This window comes from Mchenga conophoros, linkage group LG18, assembly GCF_057382185.1.
Source record: "Mchenga conophoros isolate Kocher_MC1m ecotype Shallow Benthic linkage group LG18, M_conophoros_male_GT1.1, whole genome shotgun sequence".
Classification (NCBI taxonomy): domain Eukaryota; kingdom Metazoa; phylum Chordata; class Actinopteri; order Cichliformes; family Cichlidae; genus Mchenga; species Mchenga conophoros.
Window position 1 is genome coordinate 23,385,368 of NC_140543.1, and position 16,449 is coordinate 23,401,816.

General features: G+C 41.5%; 1 protein-coding gene across 2 annotated transcripts in view; it reads left to right on the forward strand.

The window, feature by feature from the left end:
• Positions 1-16,449, forward strand: part of LOC146553795 (ephrin type-A receptor 3-like) — a 79,114-nt gene that overhangs the window by 19,774 nt on the left and 42,891 nt on the right. For both annotated transcript variants that reach the window (XM_085255625.1, XM_085255626.1), the window contains exons 4-5: positions 840-947; positions 1,063-1,414. In XM_085255625.1, the coding sequence (XP_085111751.1) occupies positions 840-947; positions 1,063-1,414 (460 nt within the window). The remainder of the gene's footprint in view (positions 1-839; positions 948-1,062; positions 1,415-16,449) is intronic.

Genomic DNA, 16,449 nt, shown 5'->3' on the forward strand with positions numbered 1-16,449 from the left:
AGTTATATTTCAAGTTGAGTGGTTTTTTGTTTGCAGTTGTTTGCACTCCTGCAGAATATTCTCTGACTATCCACTGTGCTCGGCAGCTTTTGCAGCATCTTCTTTAACTCCTCAAATGTGTGACTTAGTAGATACATCTTAATTAGACCACTAAGTAGATCATTTACAAATTAGACACATTAAATGCAGTTTATTTATTGCTGTGCTGTGAATTGTATGAATGGAAGCACATTTAAGGCATATTTAAGACCATCGCCTCACCATTCTGTGTGTTTCCTGTTCTTATATGAAGGTTGTTAACATGTGTATTATCAACAGGTCTGTCAAAAGGAGGTGTGTGTAATCTAGTTACTGTAATGTAGTTAAAAAATACAAAATAACTTATTTTTCATCCGTTTCCAGTCAGAATACTAAACACAAACAGGGAAACACAGAAAAATAACACGAAGCAATAGCTGGAGAATAAATCAAAGTTTATTCTACAGGCTTTTTTCGTTCTTTTTATTAATCTTTTTCCCGCCCTCCATTCTCTTATAACACTGCTCTGTTCTGTATACATTTCAATTCGTCTGTCCCTTATATGCCTTTCAGTCTTACTACATCTCCAGAATAAATAATGGGCTTAATGTGACAGTTTAGAGCTGTGCTCTCATGAAGCTGCAGACAGCGTTGCTGACTTTCAATCCAGACAGATGCACTGAGATACGGAGACAAGCTGCTGAAGAGCTGCAGAACAGTGGATGGCTTGTTAAAATTTCACATTGGATGGACCCGCTCATACTTTTTATCTGTCTCGGTTAACTGTGCGTCGTTCTGATGGATGCTGTTTGTTTTTGCAGACATTCAACATGTACTACTATGAGTCCAACAATGCAAACCTGTGGTTTATCAAGGAAAGTCAGTACATCAAAATTGACACTATTGCTGCAGATGAGAGCTTTACACAGGTATGGATACTCGCACAGAGAGAGCATAAGAACACTTTCAATTGCTTTCAGTTTGCTAAAGATTGCATTATCCCATTCACCAAACTCACATGTAAAATATATCTTTTGTTCACAGGTGGACGTTGGCGACCGTGTCATGAAGCTAAACACGGAAGTGCGGACCATCAACAACTTGAGTAAAAAGGGTTTCTACTTGGCCTTCCAGGACCTGGGCGCCTGCATTGCTCTGGTCTCCGTGAGGGTCTTCTACAAGAAATGTCCACTCACTGTGCTAAATTTGGCCCAGTTTCCTGACACAATAACGGGTGGAGAAACGGCACTGGTTGAGGTGCACGGTGTGTGTGTGAACGCCTCTGAGGAGTTTGAGCCTCCCAAGATGTACTGCAGTGCAGACGGCGGATGGCTGGTTCCCATCGGGAGGTGTGTGTGCAAACCAGGCTTCGAAGAAAACAAGGACATGTGCCAACGTGAGTGGGGCTGGGGTCCTCAGGCATGTAGGGGACAGAATGTAAGCGTGCAAGTGTTTGTGCATTTGTGTGGGAGAGACAGACAGAGACAGGACAAATGAGGAAAAAGTGAGGTGCTGACATGTTTTGGTGATTAATTCAATTCAGTTCAATTCAAGTAATTTTTATTTATATAGCAGCAAATCACGACAAAGTTTCCTTAGGGTGCTTTATATTGTAAAGTACAAGACCATACAATAATACAAAGAACACCCCGACACTCAGATGACCTCTATGTGCAAGCGCTTTGGCGACAGAGGGAATGAAAAAAAAACTCCCTTTTAGCAGAAAGACACTTCCAGCTGAACCAGCCTCATGGAGGGGCACCTCTGCCATTGGCTGTGAGTGGAGGAAGACAGGACAAAGACACACTGTGGAAGACAGACAGAGATTAATAATAACTAATGATTAAATGCAGAGAGATGTGTCTGTCTCCCGAATCCAAACTGGGAGCTGTTCCACAGAAGAGGAGCCTGAAAGCTGAAGGCTCTGCCTCCCGTTCTACTTTTAAATACTCTAGGAATAACAAGTAAGCCTGCAGTCTATGAGTGAAGTGCTCTGATGGGGGTGATACGGTACTATGAGGTCTTTAAGATAAGATGGGGCCTGATTATTCAAAACCTTGTAAACAATGAGAATTCTAAATTTAAAAGAGAGTCGATAAAGAAAAGCCAGTTTGGTAGAAATATGCTCTCTTTCTAGTCCCTGTCTGCACTCTCGCTGCACCATTTTGCTGCTACTTTCAGTACCAACTTTTTTGAGACACGCTGCTGCCATCAAATTCAAAATAAGCTCATGTTTTTCCCAAAACACTGAAGTATCTCACTTTCAAAGGTTGTACTGTGAGTAGTTTTAAAAGATTTACAGTTTATTTTATTGTTTTGATTCACATTTTTCACAGTGTCCCCACTTTTTTGGAAGTGGTGTTGTGTATAAAAGTGTGTACATATCTATGTGGCTGCCTCTGCGTGCAGATACACTGTAGTGAATTTTGCAGTGACACAGAGGATGGAATGACAATGACTCTATGTATTTAGGTTAGGGACACACTCTGTGTGAATGTGTTTTTTTTTTAACTGCGTGTGTGTGTGTGTCATCCCTCCCAGTACAGTGAAAACAGCTTTTGTAGAGGAAAGAGTAGAAGTTGCTTTAAGGCATCTCCTCTTTTGTGTGTGTGTGTGAGTGTGTGTGTCTGACAGAGCTGAACGTCTCATTTTCCCTTCTCAAGTAGAGGCGAGCAGTATGAGTGTGTGTGAGAAACTGCTTATTGATGTGTGTTGTGTTGCAGGAGGGGAGGAAAAGGTATGCCTTAGGAAGCAGATTATTGAGTTGTAAAACTCCCCAGATGGTGTGTGCAGCATGTGTGAGTTTGTGTGTACATACTGTGCATGCATGCGTTTGAGTGAGCAAGCTGTATTAAGCTCATGCTGTCACCTGTCCCTACGGGCTCACTTCCTCGCCGAAAAGAAAATGGAATCGTAGATATTCATCACTGCAGACTTGAAATCGGTGCGCATAATGCAATTTCAGTTGTTTGGGAGAAGCAGCAGCCAAGACGCCCAGAAAACTTGGCAGTTGGGCCTTAGAGACAAGTGAATAAGAACAAGCTGTACTCTGCAGTTTGCAGACTGGTAATGTGCGCAGATTGTGGCAGAACTCGAGCTGCATCTCAATCATGAAACGCAGACTGTTGAGCTACATGCCTGTCTTGTAAACGTACACACTGTAGTTATTTGACAGGTGAGCTAGCTGGCAGATGTTTACACTACGCAGGTCTTTGTCACAGTACTAAAAACTATTTAAAGTCAGTCTGACACAGCAGGGTGCTTGACCTCAGTGATCTCCATGACCTCGTCGGCCAGATTCTTGACTCTTCTCACTCCAGAGAGAATAAATAGAGTAATAAAGGAGCATTTAACAAGCTGGCTTAAACTCTAAAATCTAAACAGTCTAGCTTTTGTGTGCGCACGTATGTGTGTGTGCTGCAGTTGCGTGCAAAGGTAATGATGGAGTCTTATTGACAGTCTGAGGTCACATGTCAGGAATATATATACGGCCCATGTCTAATAGGTTAGGGTCACCAGAGCTGCAGGGAAAACAGGTGTCCACTGCGTTCAACATGGGAAGGAAAGCCAGGTTTCTGTATTCAGTTCATATGTAATAGTTATTCTGGGAACAAAAATAAACAAATAAATAAACATTTTCAATAGATTTTAATTCCTTTGTGGTGAATTGGATCTTCCCTCCCGCAGGGATGTCTGCGCCACCTACTCGGTATTAGGAAAAACATTTTTTGTAGGATCATGGGAAGGATTTGCATTGCAATGAAATTTCCTCATACAGCAGGAGAATTCACTGTCCCACCAGTGTCAGCCAAACATAATAATGCCAAAAATTCACTCCCTGGAAACCGTCTTTCTTTTGTTTTAAATAACTTTGTGCCTGTGCTGCGTTTGCATGAACATGCTTCTATTTTCATACTATCACCTTACCTTGTCAGAATTCACTTAGCCAGCTAATGCAGCTGCATCCGTAATCAGCCTCATTTTAGCAAGCGGATTCACAAAAGACATGAGAGGACACACAACAAAAAAAAAGTACATCAACTCAGTACGTTGCACTTTAATGTGTTCCTGAGAGAACAACAGCCAGGCTTTTAAAGGGTCCTCTCAGCGCTCTGCATCAGCTCCAAACAAAAGGTTCCTGGCCTGAAACAGTCTGGAGGTCTGGAGGTCTTCCATAGGGAAAACACACTCTGCTAATGCATTTAAATCATCCGCTCACGTTTGCTGTCACACAAAGAGATGAAGAGGTGAGGTTCGGGGGGAGAGCTTCAGGAGGGCATTTTGTAATTGTCATTGTAGCACAAGTGAGCGAGCCATTTAATGGATGTCTTCAATTCTCTCCTTCCTTCTTGTTCCTTTTCTGTGCTTGTTTTTTTTTCTTTTCTACCATTTAGCACCTTTGACATTCACCATTATCGTCCTGTGTTCTCTGTGAATCTTTTCCTTGTCTTTGGCTTCTCTTTCTCTCTCTCTGTCATTCTTTCCCTCTGCCTTCCTTTCTCTCTGTTTTTCTGTCTTTTCTTTCTCACAGTGCAAAGCGCTAATGGAATCATTACTAGCCCCTCTGTGTTAGACAACCACCAGGCACCTCCAATTACAGCTTTTTTTCACAATTTCTGTCTCTTTCCCCTCCCCTTGTCGATTTTCTAACCTTTTTTGTGATGTCTCCTTCTATTATGGGACTGTTCTCCACCTCTCGTTTTCGACAAGCCACCCATTTTGCTCCCCACCCGCCTCCTCTGCCATTGTCTTCTTTTTTTTTTCCACCTCACCATTTTTCTTTCTGTCTCACTTCTCCTCCTAGCAGCCCTTATCTCCTCTGTCTGCACTTGTTAAACATTTATAGATCATGGGTTCATCTTTCTCGTCTTCCCTTTTCCAACCCAATGCTTCCCGTTCCCTGGAGAGAGTGTGAAACTAAGTGTGTTTAAATGTATGGATATGTGTGTTTTGATCTTGTTAACCGAGGGCACTGTGCTAGATTTAATCCGGCGGGTTGTTTCATGACATATAAGGGGAAATACATTGTCCAGGATAAACAGCACACATATCAACAGACTGTGGAATAGGATACAGTGGTATTCATGAGAAATGTGGTCTTAATTTTGAATAACATAAGCAAAAACAAACCACGAGGTTGAGATGTAAACAGTCTTCTGTCATCTTGATATATTTTTACTGAGTTATCATAATTAATGCGACAGTGATGATATATGACTCCATGTTCTTCTTATTGCCTGGAAATCTCATTAAAGGACCAAAACAAATTAACGGTAATGCTTTTTGGCTTTTGCTAACTTGCCTGTGGCACTCACTCTTATCCAGTCCTATTAAAGACAGTCATTAAAATCAGGGACAAAGATTTATTTGCTTTACTTTTACAGGTCGAATAATTTCTTCTGAGATTTCCTGGAAGTAAACTGTTTAATTCGGTACCTTCACCTTCTATTTCTGAGAAAGACCAAAGAAACAATACTTTTAGAGGTATCAACCTTTCAAAGGAGTTTCTTTCAAAAGTCCCTGGAAAATTTTTTGGTTCATAGACTAAAATATTCTATATTGTGATAACCAATATGATGAATTAAAGTTTATTCTTGATTGTTCATTCTTGAAGATGCTGTCTTATACCCCCTCTATTTTTTTTTTTAATAAGAAACTTATGGGGCTTTTAATATAAAGTTTAAAAACAGAAGGGACCATCTACCAAGAAGGAACTGACTAACCTTTAGTACTGACCTGGATCACCTTCATTAAAAAATTTTGATTCAGGTTCCTGGCTATGGCAGTAGATGCACTCTGGTAATGCCATTAGTTGTGTTTTCAGCCATGCACTAAAAGCAGTGTTACTGCAATGGCCTTTAACTCCTTTGCTCAGTCTCAAGAAATCATACTCATCTGCTTTGTCACTACTGAAGTTGCATAATCACCCTCTCTCTCCTTCTCTCCCTCTGTGTAGCTTTTGCACTACCTTGTCAGTTCAACTCCGTCTCTCTCCACCCCATGCAGAAGCCTCTGTCTGCGTAGCCAAAGCCCCGCTCCTCCACTCCCTCCTCTTTCCTTCTCCTGCTTTCTTTATTCTATGTGCCTTTGTCTCTTGTGCATTCTAGTCCTGCTCGCCTTCTCTGTTTCTGTCTGCCACTGTTTTCTTCTATCCCCTCTATTTTCACTGCATACTCCCTTGCCCTCTCCTGTTGTCTCTGTCTTTCATAGCTAGTAGGGGATGTAGTGAATACTCCTCTCAAACCTCTCCTGCTTTAAGCCCTAGGGGTACATGCTGAAGGGCAGGAGCGTGTGTGGGTGTGTATGTATGTAGCTGTGTCACCTACGTGTGCGCTCGTGTGTTCTGTCCTTCTCTGTGGGTCTGACAGCACCAATTACTGCCTCAGATGTGAAGAGACGGAGGAGACGAATTGAAGGAGGGCAGACACATGTCACCTCAACACAAGTTTTCCTCCCTTCCTCTTCTCTCCTTCTTTCTGAGCTGAAAATAATATGGGTCAGCATCACACGTCTGTCCGTCCACTTGTCTGATAGTCTTTTTTCCCCTTTTTCTTATTCGTTTGCTTTTTTGATGCTGCCATGAAGTAGTTTACAAGAGGAACTTTTCAAAGTAACACCACATTCCTCATACTGATTCCACTCAGCTCTCCTGCTGTTCTTTTCACTTCTCCAACTGGATCGAAACCAAAGCGCGAAATACTGAGGAACGAGACCAATGTGCATCTGATGTGGTGTGAATTATCTGATCGCTTATCACTACAGAGACACTGGGTTGCTACACAGAATATTTTAATAGTTAGACTCATTAATAAAAGAGTATAAACTGTTTAACTTAGCATAAAGACTGAAACTTAATCAAAGTTAATAAAATCCCCTACACGAGCTTCTCAAACTCAACAAATAACTTGTTATATCTCTTAATACACCACTTCAACGTCTAGAGAAGTGAGGTGACAGCCTTTCCCAGGTGTCCTGGGGGTTACAGTGGATGGATGGATGGATTTCTTACAATCATTGCATAAATAAAATAGTGAAACATACAGAGTGTTATGTAGGTGGTTATATGCAAAGATGTTTGTTGTTGGGGCATTTTTGAATGGAGGTAACCATGTTTGGTATCACTGAGGATGCAAAGAGAGCAAAACCGAAATCTTTGCTCGACTGAATCCTACAAACGAAAGCTTTTTTGAAGTGCTTGTAATAAAGACAAATTGTTGTTGATCCAATGACAAATTTGTCCTTTCATACATAGTGTACAAAAGTCAGTCAACGTAGAAATAAAAATCCCCCCGACTCAGGCGTTCAGTGAATCAGACAAATCAGATGTTTGGGGAAACATGGAGATATTCCAAGACTTTTGGACATGCAAAAGTATCAGGAAAATGCATAATGCTCAGAAGCATATTTACAATAGAATTTTACACTTTATATCTCATAAGAGGATTTCAGTCCTCCCTTCATAATGAAAGGTCTAAAGAGGGAGCAGACACAGGGAAAGGCTAATCTTCACACCTATGAAAGAGACTGAGCTTTTGTGTGTGTGCGCATGTGTATGCTGAAAGCTCAGTAGGAAACCTACCTCTTTTTTTTATTCCCTCTACCCTCAACAGCAGAAGAGTGGGTGTGTGTGCATGTGTGAATGGCTAATGTGGACAGTTGAAGCAGTGGGTAAAGCAAGCATTTTATTTTGATCAGATACAGACTTTTGAAGGTCAAGAGCTCCCTACTGTATGTTATGTCTCACACACATGTACACACACAAACACACACCTCTTATTTCATTGCTGTTCTCATGCTGGCAGCTCAGGGAGCTTGAGAGCATGTAGGTGTGGATAGGAAGGTAGTGGGCGGCTAACAGAAGGATTTAGACAGCTAGTCAGAAGATTTTTGTGTGCATACAGTATATGAAGTGTACGTGTGCACGCTGCTGCAGGCACGGGGGCAGCAAGCTACTGAAGTGTTAGGAAGCAGGGTGTTATTACGATCCAGATGTTCTTAATTAAAGGACAAACGGATACATGTGCCAAGTGGAGGCCAGTTTTCTGTCCTTCTACCTGTCTGTGCGAGTGCGTGCCTTTCGTTGGCCTTTCTGCTGCACTGGCTGTCTGACTTCCCTGTTCATTTATTTGGTTAATGACAGCCACATTTTCCTTCATTACTCCTTTATTCTCCTTTATCTCCTCTCTCTCACATGTCCCTCCTTAACTCCATCCCTTTTCCCCTCTCCCTCTTTCTCATCTCCTCTCTTTTGTGTTTGAATAAATGACATGAAATCACAAAGGCTTAGGCTCTCGCTATATCCTCCATACACACGTAGTCCCCATCTACATACCCACACAACACTGACCCAGATAATGTCTATTCATGCACAGTCGCAAAGCGCTTCGTCTGCGATAGCTGATCACTCGCCACACATAAGACGAGCTGCCAAATGCCACCTTAACACCAAGGTGGCGTTTGTGCCTTTTGAAGCAACAAAACCAGAGGACACAAAGGTGGCTTTGAAGTGACGGGACATTGTATAGCTGAGTCTGGTGCAGTGGGTTGAACCGTGTGAACAAACCCTAAGAGGAAAAGAGAAAAAGCAGGCCAAGGACTGAGAAACTGTTAACGCATGTTTCAACTCTTCACATCCTTATTTAGCACTATTCCCCACAGACGGAAGCAGTGAGAGAGAGAGGAGAGGTATAGAGGGGAGAGTGTGTTTCCTTTGGGTACAGTTCCCATTAATTGGCATCTTCCATATGCCGTTGAGTTCCAGTTAGGGATAAACATGTGCGCACTCATGGGAAAGCTCATAATTTACACATTTCTATGGTCTTGAATCAGTCTCCAGTTTTCTCAGTTTAAAATCAAAGGCGCCTGCATGTAGCCAGTGGGTTTGTTGAACAGGAAGCACAAGAACAGGAAGGCGGCCATTGACCCTTTCCCCTCATCCCTCCCTCTTTCTCTTTCTAGTTTATGGATTACTTCCAGATGTACGATCAGCCTGTCAGGTTGATAGGTCTGGCACTGCACAGGCCTGGTTGTTCAGCTTCATTGTACAGATGTAGTTCAATTCGCTGCTGCTTTTCTATTTATTACAGCTGTACTATTGTTTCACAGCCAGAAGGTAACATTCACAAAGATTCCAAAGGACTTTTCAGCTGCAGCATTAGACGGAACAAAGAGCAAGAACAAAGCGCATAGTTACATCATTAATTTTCTCTTTGTTATAAATATTGCTTTCCAGACCAGCTGCTGTAGTGGTATAGGTAGAAATTTTCAGCGATGCCTGTTGGCTTGAAGGACGCCTTGTCTAGGTAGTAAAAACTGTTTACTGGAAATGATTTGCCTTTTTCTGGGAAGAGATGCGAGGCAAAGAATTTGCAGACAGAGGTGAATGTCAGTGGTCTGAAAAGGAGAACTCGGTATTTTTTGCCTGCTTGTCAACATTATGAAAAAAATACTTTTTCATGGAGTCTTGGCAAAACTGGATACAAAGACATTACTGTCTTATACCATTTACTGGAGTTTCTAAAAGTCAAATAAGAAGTAGAGCCTTCAGCTATCAGGCCACCCTCCTGAAAGAGACACTTTACTTTTAAGATTAGGCATAAAACTATATTTAGTAATACATTCCTTATCGTGATAGTTAGGGCTGGATCCGGTGACCTGAACATCCCTGCAAAAGGTTTAGGCTGCACTAGAGGTGTGTGTTTATTACTGTGTTTAAACACTCCCTCCCATAGTGTGTCTATTATCCTGTCTCCTTCTGGTCACACCCAACAGCAAATGGGCGTCCGTCCCTGAGTCTGGTCCTTCTACAATCTTTTTTCTGTTAAAATGGAGTTTTTCCTTCCCTCTGTCGCCATGCACTTGCTCATAGGGGGTCATGTGATCATTGGAGTTTCTTTCTAATATTGTAATTTTCTGTGTGACTAAATGAGAACGCTACGTGATAGATCCTCCATAAACCTCTAGAACTTACCTAATAATCACACCTAAATGTTTTTGTCGATATTTTAGCTGATCTAGTTTTGAAAAACTTCAGTATATCGTGTGCACATTGCTTGCTATGCTAAACTTCTAATGGTGTCTGTTTGTCTATTTTATTTTCCAAGAGCAACAAGGACAACCCAAGGACACTGTTTCGTTGTACTCGTGAATGTATTATAGGTTATAAAGAATTGTTGTTGAAGAACAAGAGACTAACATCTCCAAACAAACAAACTGCAAACATACAATTTGAGTCTAAATCATTTAAATTAGGCTGAAAATAGCAGCATGAATGGCACAGTCCTCTCCTTATGGCTTCTTGCCACCCAGCTGCATTCCCATGCTAAAAGGACATCATTTAGGTCTACGGGTGTCATTAGCTTTCAAGGCTGCTTCATTTGTTGATCTGGCCGGAGATCTAATTGTTTTGTCGATATTTATTCAGATAAAAAGCTTCTGCAGGACTGAATTGAGCATTTTTTTTAAATGTAAAACATGCATTGGTATTTTTCCCGTGACAACCTTGACTTGCTTTACCTTGAGTAAGGGGCATACATATAGTAAGGGGATGTATTTATGGAACACTTTACTCTTAACCAGGCAACTCTTTATCTCTCAGATATAGATTGAAGCACAGACACACAGAGAGAAATAGAGGTATCATAAATAAGCACACACTTAGAAACTAACAATAAAAACTTTTTTGATCCAGTGTGACCTTGAGGAAGGCAGGAAGCTTAAACATTGTTTTTCTGCTGCTTTAGTGTTAGCTCTTTCTAAATCCTAACCATGTTGCGGTCTTCAACTTTGAAAGAGATTGAAACATACAAGTGCAAATTTGTGCTATCTCAATTCGATTTGCTGCGAGTTTGGCTGACAAAGTCATCCACTGCCCACACACAGATTAAAGGCAGTGAAAATATGGCGTCCCACATGACAGGTACATCTGGCAGAGTGTGTTTATGACTGACACAGAGAAACAGCCACAGGGCTCTCCTTTCCTTGCCTGCCTCAGAAAATGAATTATTGAGAGTGATGAACTGAAAATAACGTGGATGAGTAAAGGAGGCTCACTGCCCCTCCTACACACACTCTTCTGGTCACGGGGCCGGCCGATGTGGGCACGTTTACTGCCGTGTGTGTGTGTGTGTGTGTAATGTTTTAATGAAGATATTTAAGCTGCACGTGGCTACTGAGGCAAAAAGTTGTGTGTTAATAGTAAAAGTTTGTTCTTTGCGTGTGTTTTTGTGTCGGTCTGGTGGGCTTTGTTCAAAAAGAGATGCTGTGTTCCTACAGCCTTTTATCTTGATGGCAAAACAGACAGAAGAATAAGTTATTCAGACTGTGAGTCAAACTCCCAGCAGACTTCTATTGGCCTGTCATGCTTTCTCCCTCTCTTTCTTTCCGTCCCTCGCCCATGACCCCGCTCACACAGAAACACACATGCACCTGGGATCTATTTTATCTGTTTTTAGACAGCAAGATAATCACCCAGGCTCAAAATTAGCGTGCCATCATCTTGGGTTACCACTAGAAAAGTGCGTTTCTGTGTAGATGTGGTTTGCTTTAATTGTACTGAAATTGAGCTCTCTCTGTTTCGCTCTCTTTCCCTGATTTTTTTTTCTTTTTTCTTTTTTTTTTTTGAGCGGTTTGTGTATGTGTGTGTGCCTGTCAGCAAGAGAGTAAATATTTGTGCAAGAGCTCTGGAGAAGGTCAGGGTCAAAGTATGACAGACAGCCCACTGGGAAATAAAGACACACATACATACGCAGTCTTTCTTTTGCTCTCTCACTCTCTCTCTGACACACACACACACACACACACACACACACACACACACACACACACACACACACACACATATATGCATAATGAGAATCAAATAGAGATGGTGAGAATGGAAGTAAAACATAAGTAGACAGACAGTAGGGGACACAGAAAGTTAGAGAAAAACAGAAACAAAGAAAGGCATAAAAAAGACAGATATGGAGAGAATTAGGAAGAGAGAGAGGGCTTCATCCTGTAGTTCCCCTTGGCCGCTCTCAGTAATTGGCTGATGTCCAAGGGACAGAGAGTAGATCAGAAATCAGCCTGGGTGTACTCATGTGCTTCATGTACTGGACATCACAAACCATTTCATATCCACAGTGGTCTTGTGCCTTTATGCGCACGCGTGTCAGAGAAGTTGTAAGACGCCATAAATAGAGTAAGGGTCTGTCCAGAGGCATCAATCATAGAGGTCTATGGCTTCCATGTGGTCACGGCTCATGCCCGCTCTGCAAACATGTGATCCTAACTTGCCAGAGTCTGTTAAAAGCAACTGCTGCTATACATCATGTGCTTCCAAAGAAAACATCAGACTTTCAAGAATAACCCCACTGTGAGCTTCACTCACATGTGTTGAGCAGTAGCAGCTGAACTGGGTGTCAGTAATGTAAACTCACTGTACACTAAAACCTCAAGGCCCGTGTCTTTAACAGCAGAGCATTTCCAGAACTGTCACTCACAGAGAACAGATATGCTTCTGATTAATTATGAGGTGTTTTTCTATAAGCCATATCCCTCGTAGTCCTACATTTGTAAATAAATGGATTCTATCATAAACATCTTGGCAGTGTATTTTAACACCTTTTGTATGGTGGGATGGACTGTCTATACACATAGATTTTCATCTCATATGGCATTTCTTCATTTATTGTAATTATGCAGCTAAATGCATGTACAGCAAATATCCCTTGATACTGGCAACGTCTGTTCTGTTTGTTTCCTATTTGCAATATATTGTTTTTTTTTCAGTAGCCTTTCCTGCTAGAACAAGTAAATCTTTCTGATGTTAAAAAATCAGAGTCTACAAATATTCGAATGAGTCATTAAAATGTATTTTTTTAGCGCACTGAATCCCAGCATGCTAGTGAACAAACATTTACATTAGCATTGCTGTCAGCTTTAGTGTGTTTGCAAATGAGCCTATGCACTCTGCAATGCAACTTGTGCTTGCAGGTGACAGTTTTGCCAATAATTTCATATAGATTTGTGTCAAACTTGACTTTAAAATAAGGCACATACCTTCTTTCTTTGGGATATTTCTTAACCCAGAATGCTTCCACGGGAATTGTGTGTTTGTGTGAGCGTGCATGTGTGGGGCAGGATTAGTAGTAATGGGGAATATTATGGTGTTAAATGTTGTTATGAACTCCGATTAAGGATTAGAGGATCTCAGCAGGGGGCTGGACTCTGGATGCTGACATCTCTATCTCACACAGATCTCCTCATTACTACACACACATACACAGAGCTCCACACACACTTTACTTGGGTCTCTATAAACAGAACTCTACACCGCACACAACACCTCATACGCTACTTCCACTTATTAACGTTTGAAATCACTTACGTCACCGGCACATTTTCAGTTAATAAAGTCACATGGGTTATGCTCCTCTGCCGCTGTTAAAAGGTACACACTCTTTGCTGTGCTCCAGTTAATCAATTAATCAAAATGATGTGTTTATATAGTGAAGCACCATTAAGCGTGTAATGGAACTGTGTATTTTGTTCTGTGTATCACACGTTTGGTGTAAACCTGGCTCGATGGCCGCCATTTTTATTCATTTCTTTTTATTGCACATAATTTTTTTCACGTATGCTATTTTTGACCATCTTTCTGAGGTTTGTTTTGTGTGACAACAATGTCAGTTGGACTGAAAACACGTTTCACAGGCATGTACGCATGAACACAAACAAACCCACCTACAGATGTGACCCCGGTGGCCATAAAGGACGTCACTTTCAATCTCGTCAGATTTCTCCACTGACGCTTGATGTATCAATTTTTAAGTAGCTGGCTTCAACTCGGGGATGTGTATATATACACACGCACTTACACACAGACACACACTCTCACTCGAACACAGACTGCTCTGTGCTCCGGGAGCTGTGGCACTTGAGGGGTACTCGAAAGGTTCCATCTTGAAAGGCTGTTGCCATGGTGACAATTATGGCGCTCATCTCCCATGGGCCAGCAAGCTTTACACAACTTTCCTCCCAGCTGAACATGGCCTTTCACACACACAGTGTACCCCCCACCTATGCACAAACACACGCACAATTTTCTCCTCTTTTCTGCCCTTTATGGTAAATCCGGCCGAGAGCCAATATTTGACTTGAACCGAGCGCGACAGTAAGCAAAAGAACGGAGCAATTAGCTCTTAAACTTTTGTAAGGGAAGTGAAGAGGAGGAGAGCGCTCACCGTCATCCAGAGGAAGTGTTTGTGTCAGAATAATGCAGCGGAGGTGATTTTGCATACGTTCAGAGGCGCCTGGTTGAATGCAATTAGCGTGTAATGATTCTGACGGTGAGATATCGGGCTCGCGTTCCTGTGCGTACACTTGCGTCTAAATCTGTAAAGGCCCTATTGAACATTAATGGAACACATTTCCTGAACTATTGCAGTCAGCAGCTTCTGTTTTTCGTGTAAGCATTTAATCACTGCTGAAGCGTAGCGGTTCATAGAGAAACACAGCTAACATGTTAGAATGTATCCTGAACTGGCTCGAGGGGTCATCAAAGCTGCCAGGAATCATTAATCACGGCATAGGTCAGAGCTTTGCCCACAGACAAAGTCAACCAGCTCCATATATACGTGACCCTTGAACAGGATAATTTAAATTGACTGTAAAGGCTACGTGTGCAGAAGTGTAGGATGAGATTGTAATATATTCATCCTCGAGGGAAGGAATAAAAAGGCTGTGAACCACTGTTCTAACACAGCACGTTGGTTTTATGCCTACTGAAAGTGACTGGGAATAAACGCGCATGTAATTTGTCAGTAAAGAGGACGTTAACTGCTATTTTGGTGACGATTTGAGTTGTTTGTCAAGAAAAAAAATGGTCACAAACTGTCACAGCTTCTGGCATGTGAACATTAGCAGTTTTCCTTTTTTCTTATGAGATTCAAGGAGCGTTTGCTCAGGTTTAATCATTAAACCTCGAAAATCTGTATGAAAAGAGTCACATATGCTGAATGCAAACACAAGAAAAAATAATTCAAGAATCTGATCACCTGATGAACTCTTGTAGCCAAACATTTGCGTTTCTTTTCCCTCCAGCGATTCCTGAGGCAGGTGTTCGCTATTTCATCTGCTAAATGCTTTACTGGCTTTTTTAGCTGCTAACTGTCTGTCATTTGGTGTTGAGCAATGGGTTTATAAAACCCCATTGTTATACACTACCTCGCACTACCTTTTAACTGAAAACAACTGTCTCCTTGGGCTGAAAGTAAGGCTGATGGGTGCTGGGAGTGAACCAGAACTGTCAGACTGTGAGGAAAATAAACCTAAACCATGAGTTAATAGATACTAAAAAAACTCAGAGGATGAAAATTCTTTGATGATGAATATATATTTTGCTGAGTGCCTATAAACACCATATAGATGATGGACCTGTTTGTTTATTGACTCCTGCGTTTCAAGTCTGAAGTTTTGAGCTTTGGCTATAGTTTGTGAAGCTGTAAGTTAAGAGAAGAAGTGGCTCTGACTGAGAAACTGATGACACCACAAGCTCAGATGATAACGGCTTATCGATTGCAAGGTTGCCATCCCACAAAACACACCCTGTTTAATCACCTATTTTATTCTTGGGCACTTGAGGGGTACTCGAAGGGTTCCATCACTGTGTATATACAAAATGAACACTGTGTATATTCCATAAGATTTGAAACTGGGTACTGGGACCACAAAAAAAACTATAAAAGTACTAAGGTATTAAATCTGAAGACGTAAAGTCATTTTGTCATAGACTTCTCTACAACTGGAAGGGAGTCACTTCCTGTGCATAATTGCAGGTTTAGAGCACTTCAGCAGTGGCAACTCTTTTCAGACCTGGCAGCTAAGAATAGCTTTTCTATGGAGTTTGTGTACACACAGGACTTCAAAGGGCCCTGGGAAACTGCAATATGTTTATTTTATTTTCTTCTGGCATTTTGTAATAGATTTATAGAACTAATCAGTTTTTGTGGTCCTATAAAACAATAAGATGTGGAGTGGAACAGAACTCAATCATCTCTTGTGTACAGTGTTTTTCCCAAAGGAAGAAGTTGTGCTGTTCCCATCTCAATCAGTGCATGGTGACTGAGGGTGTGTCTTGAGTAGCAGTACTATATCATATCTAAGAGCTATCGATTGGCATAAATACACCGACTCTCTCTAGTGACCACATGAATAATTAATAGGACACTGGATCTGAGGCCACTCTTTATCATACGCAGAAATGCATACACAGATCTGAAAAACACGCGCGCACACACACACAACACCGTCAGCTGAGGAAAATGTTAATTTGGAGTTAGCTCATAGTTCTACGACATAGTTTTTGTGTCTAAACTTTTGCTCTTGTGTGTGTCTGCTTTGTGTGTATGTTTATGCGATCACTGTCTTACTGCTTCAGGCTTCTTG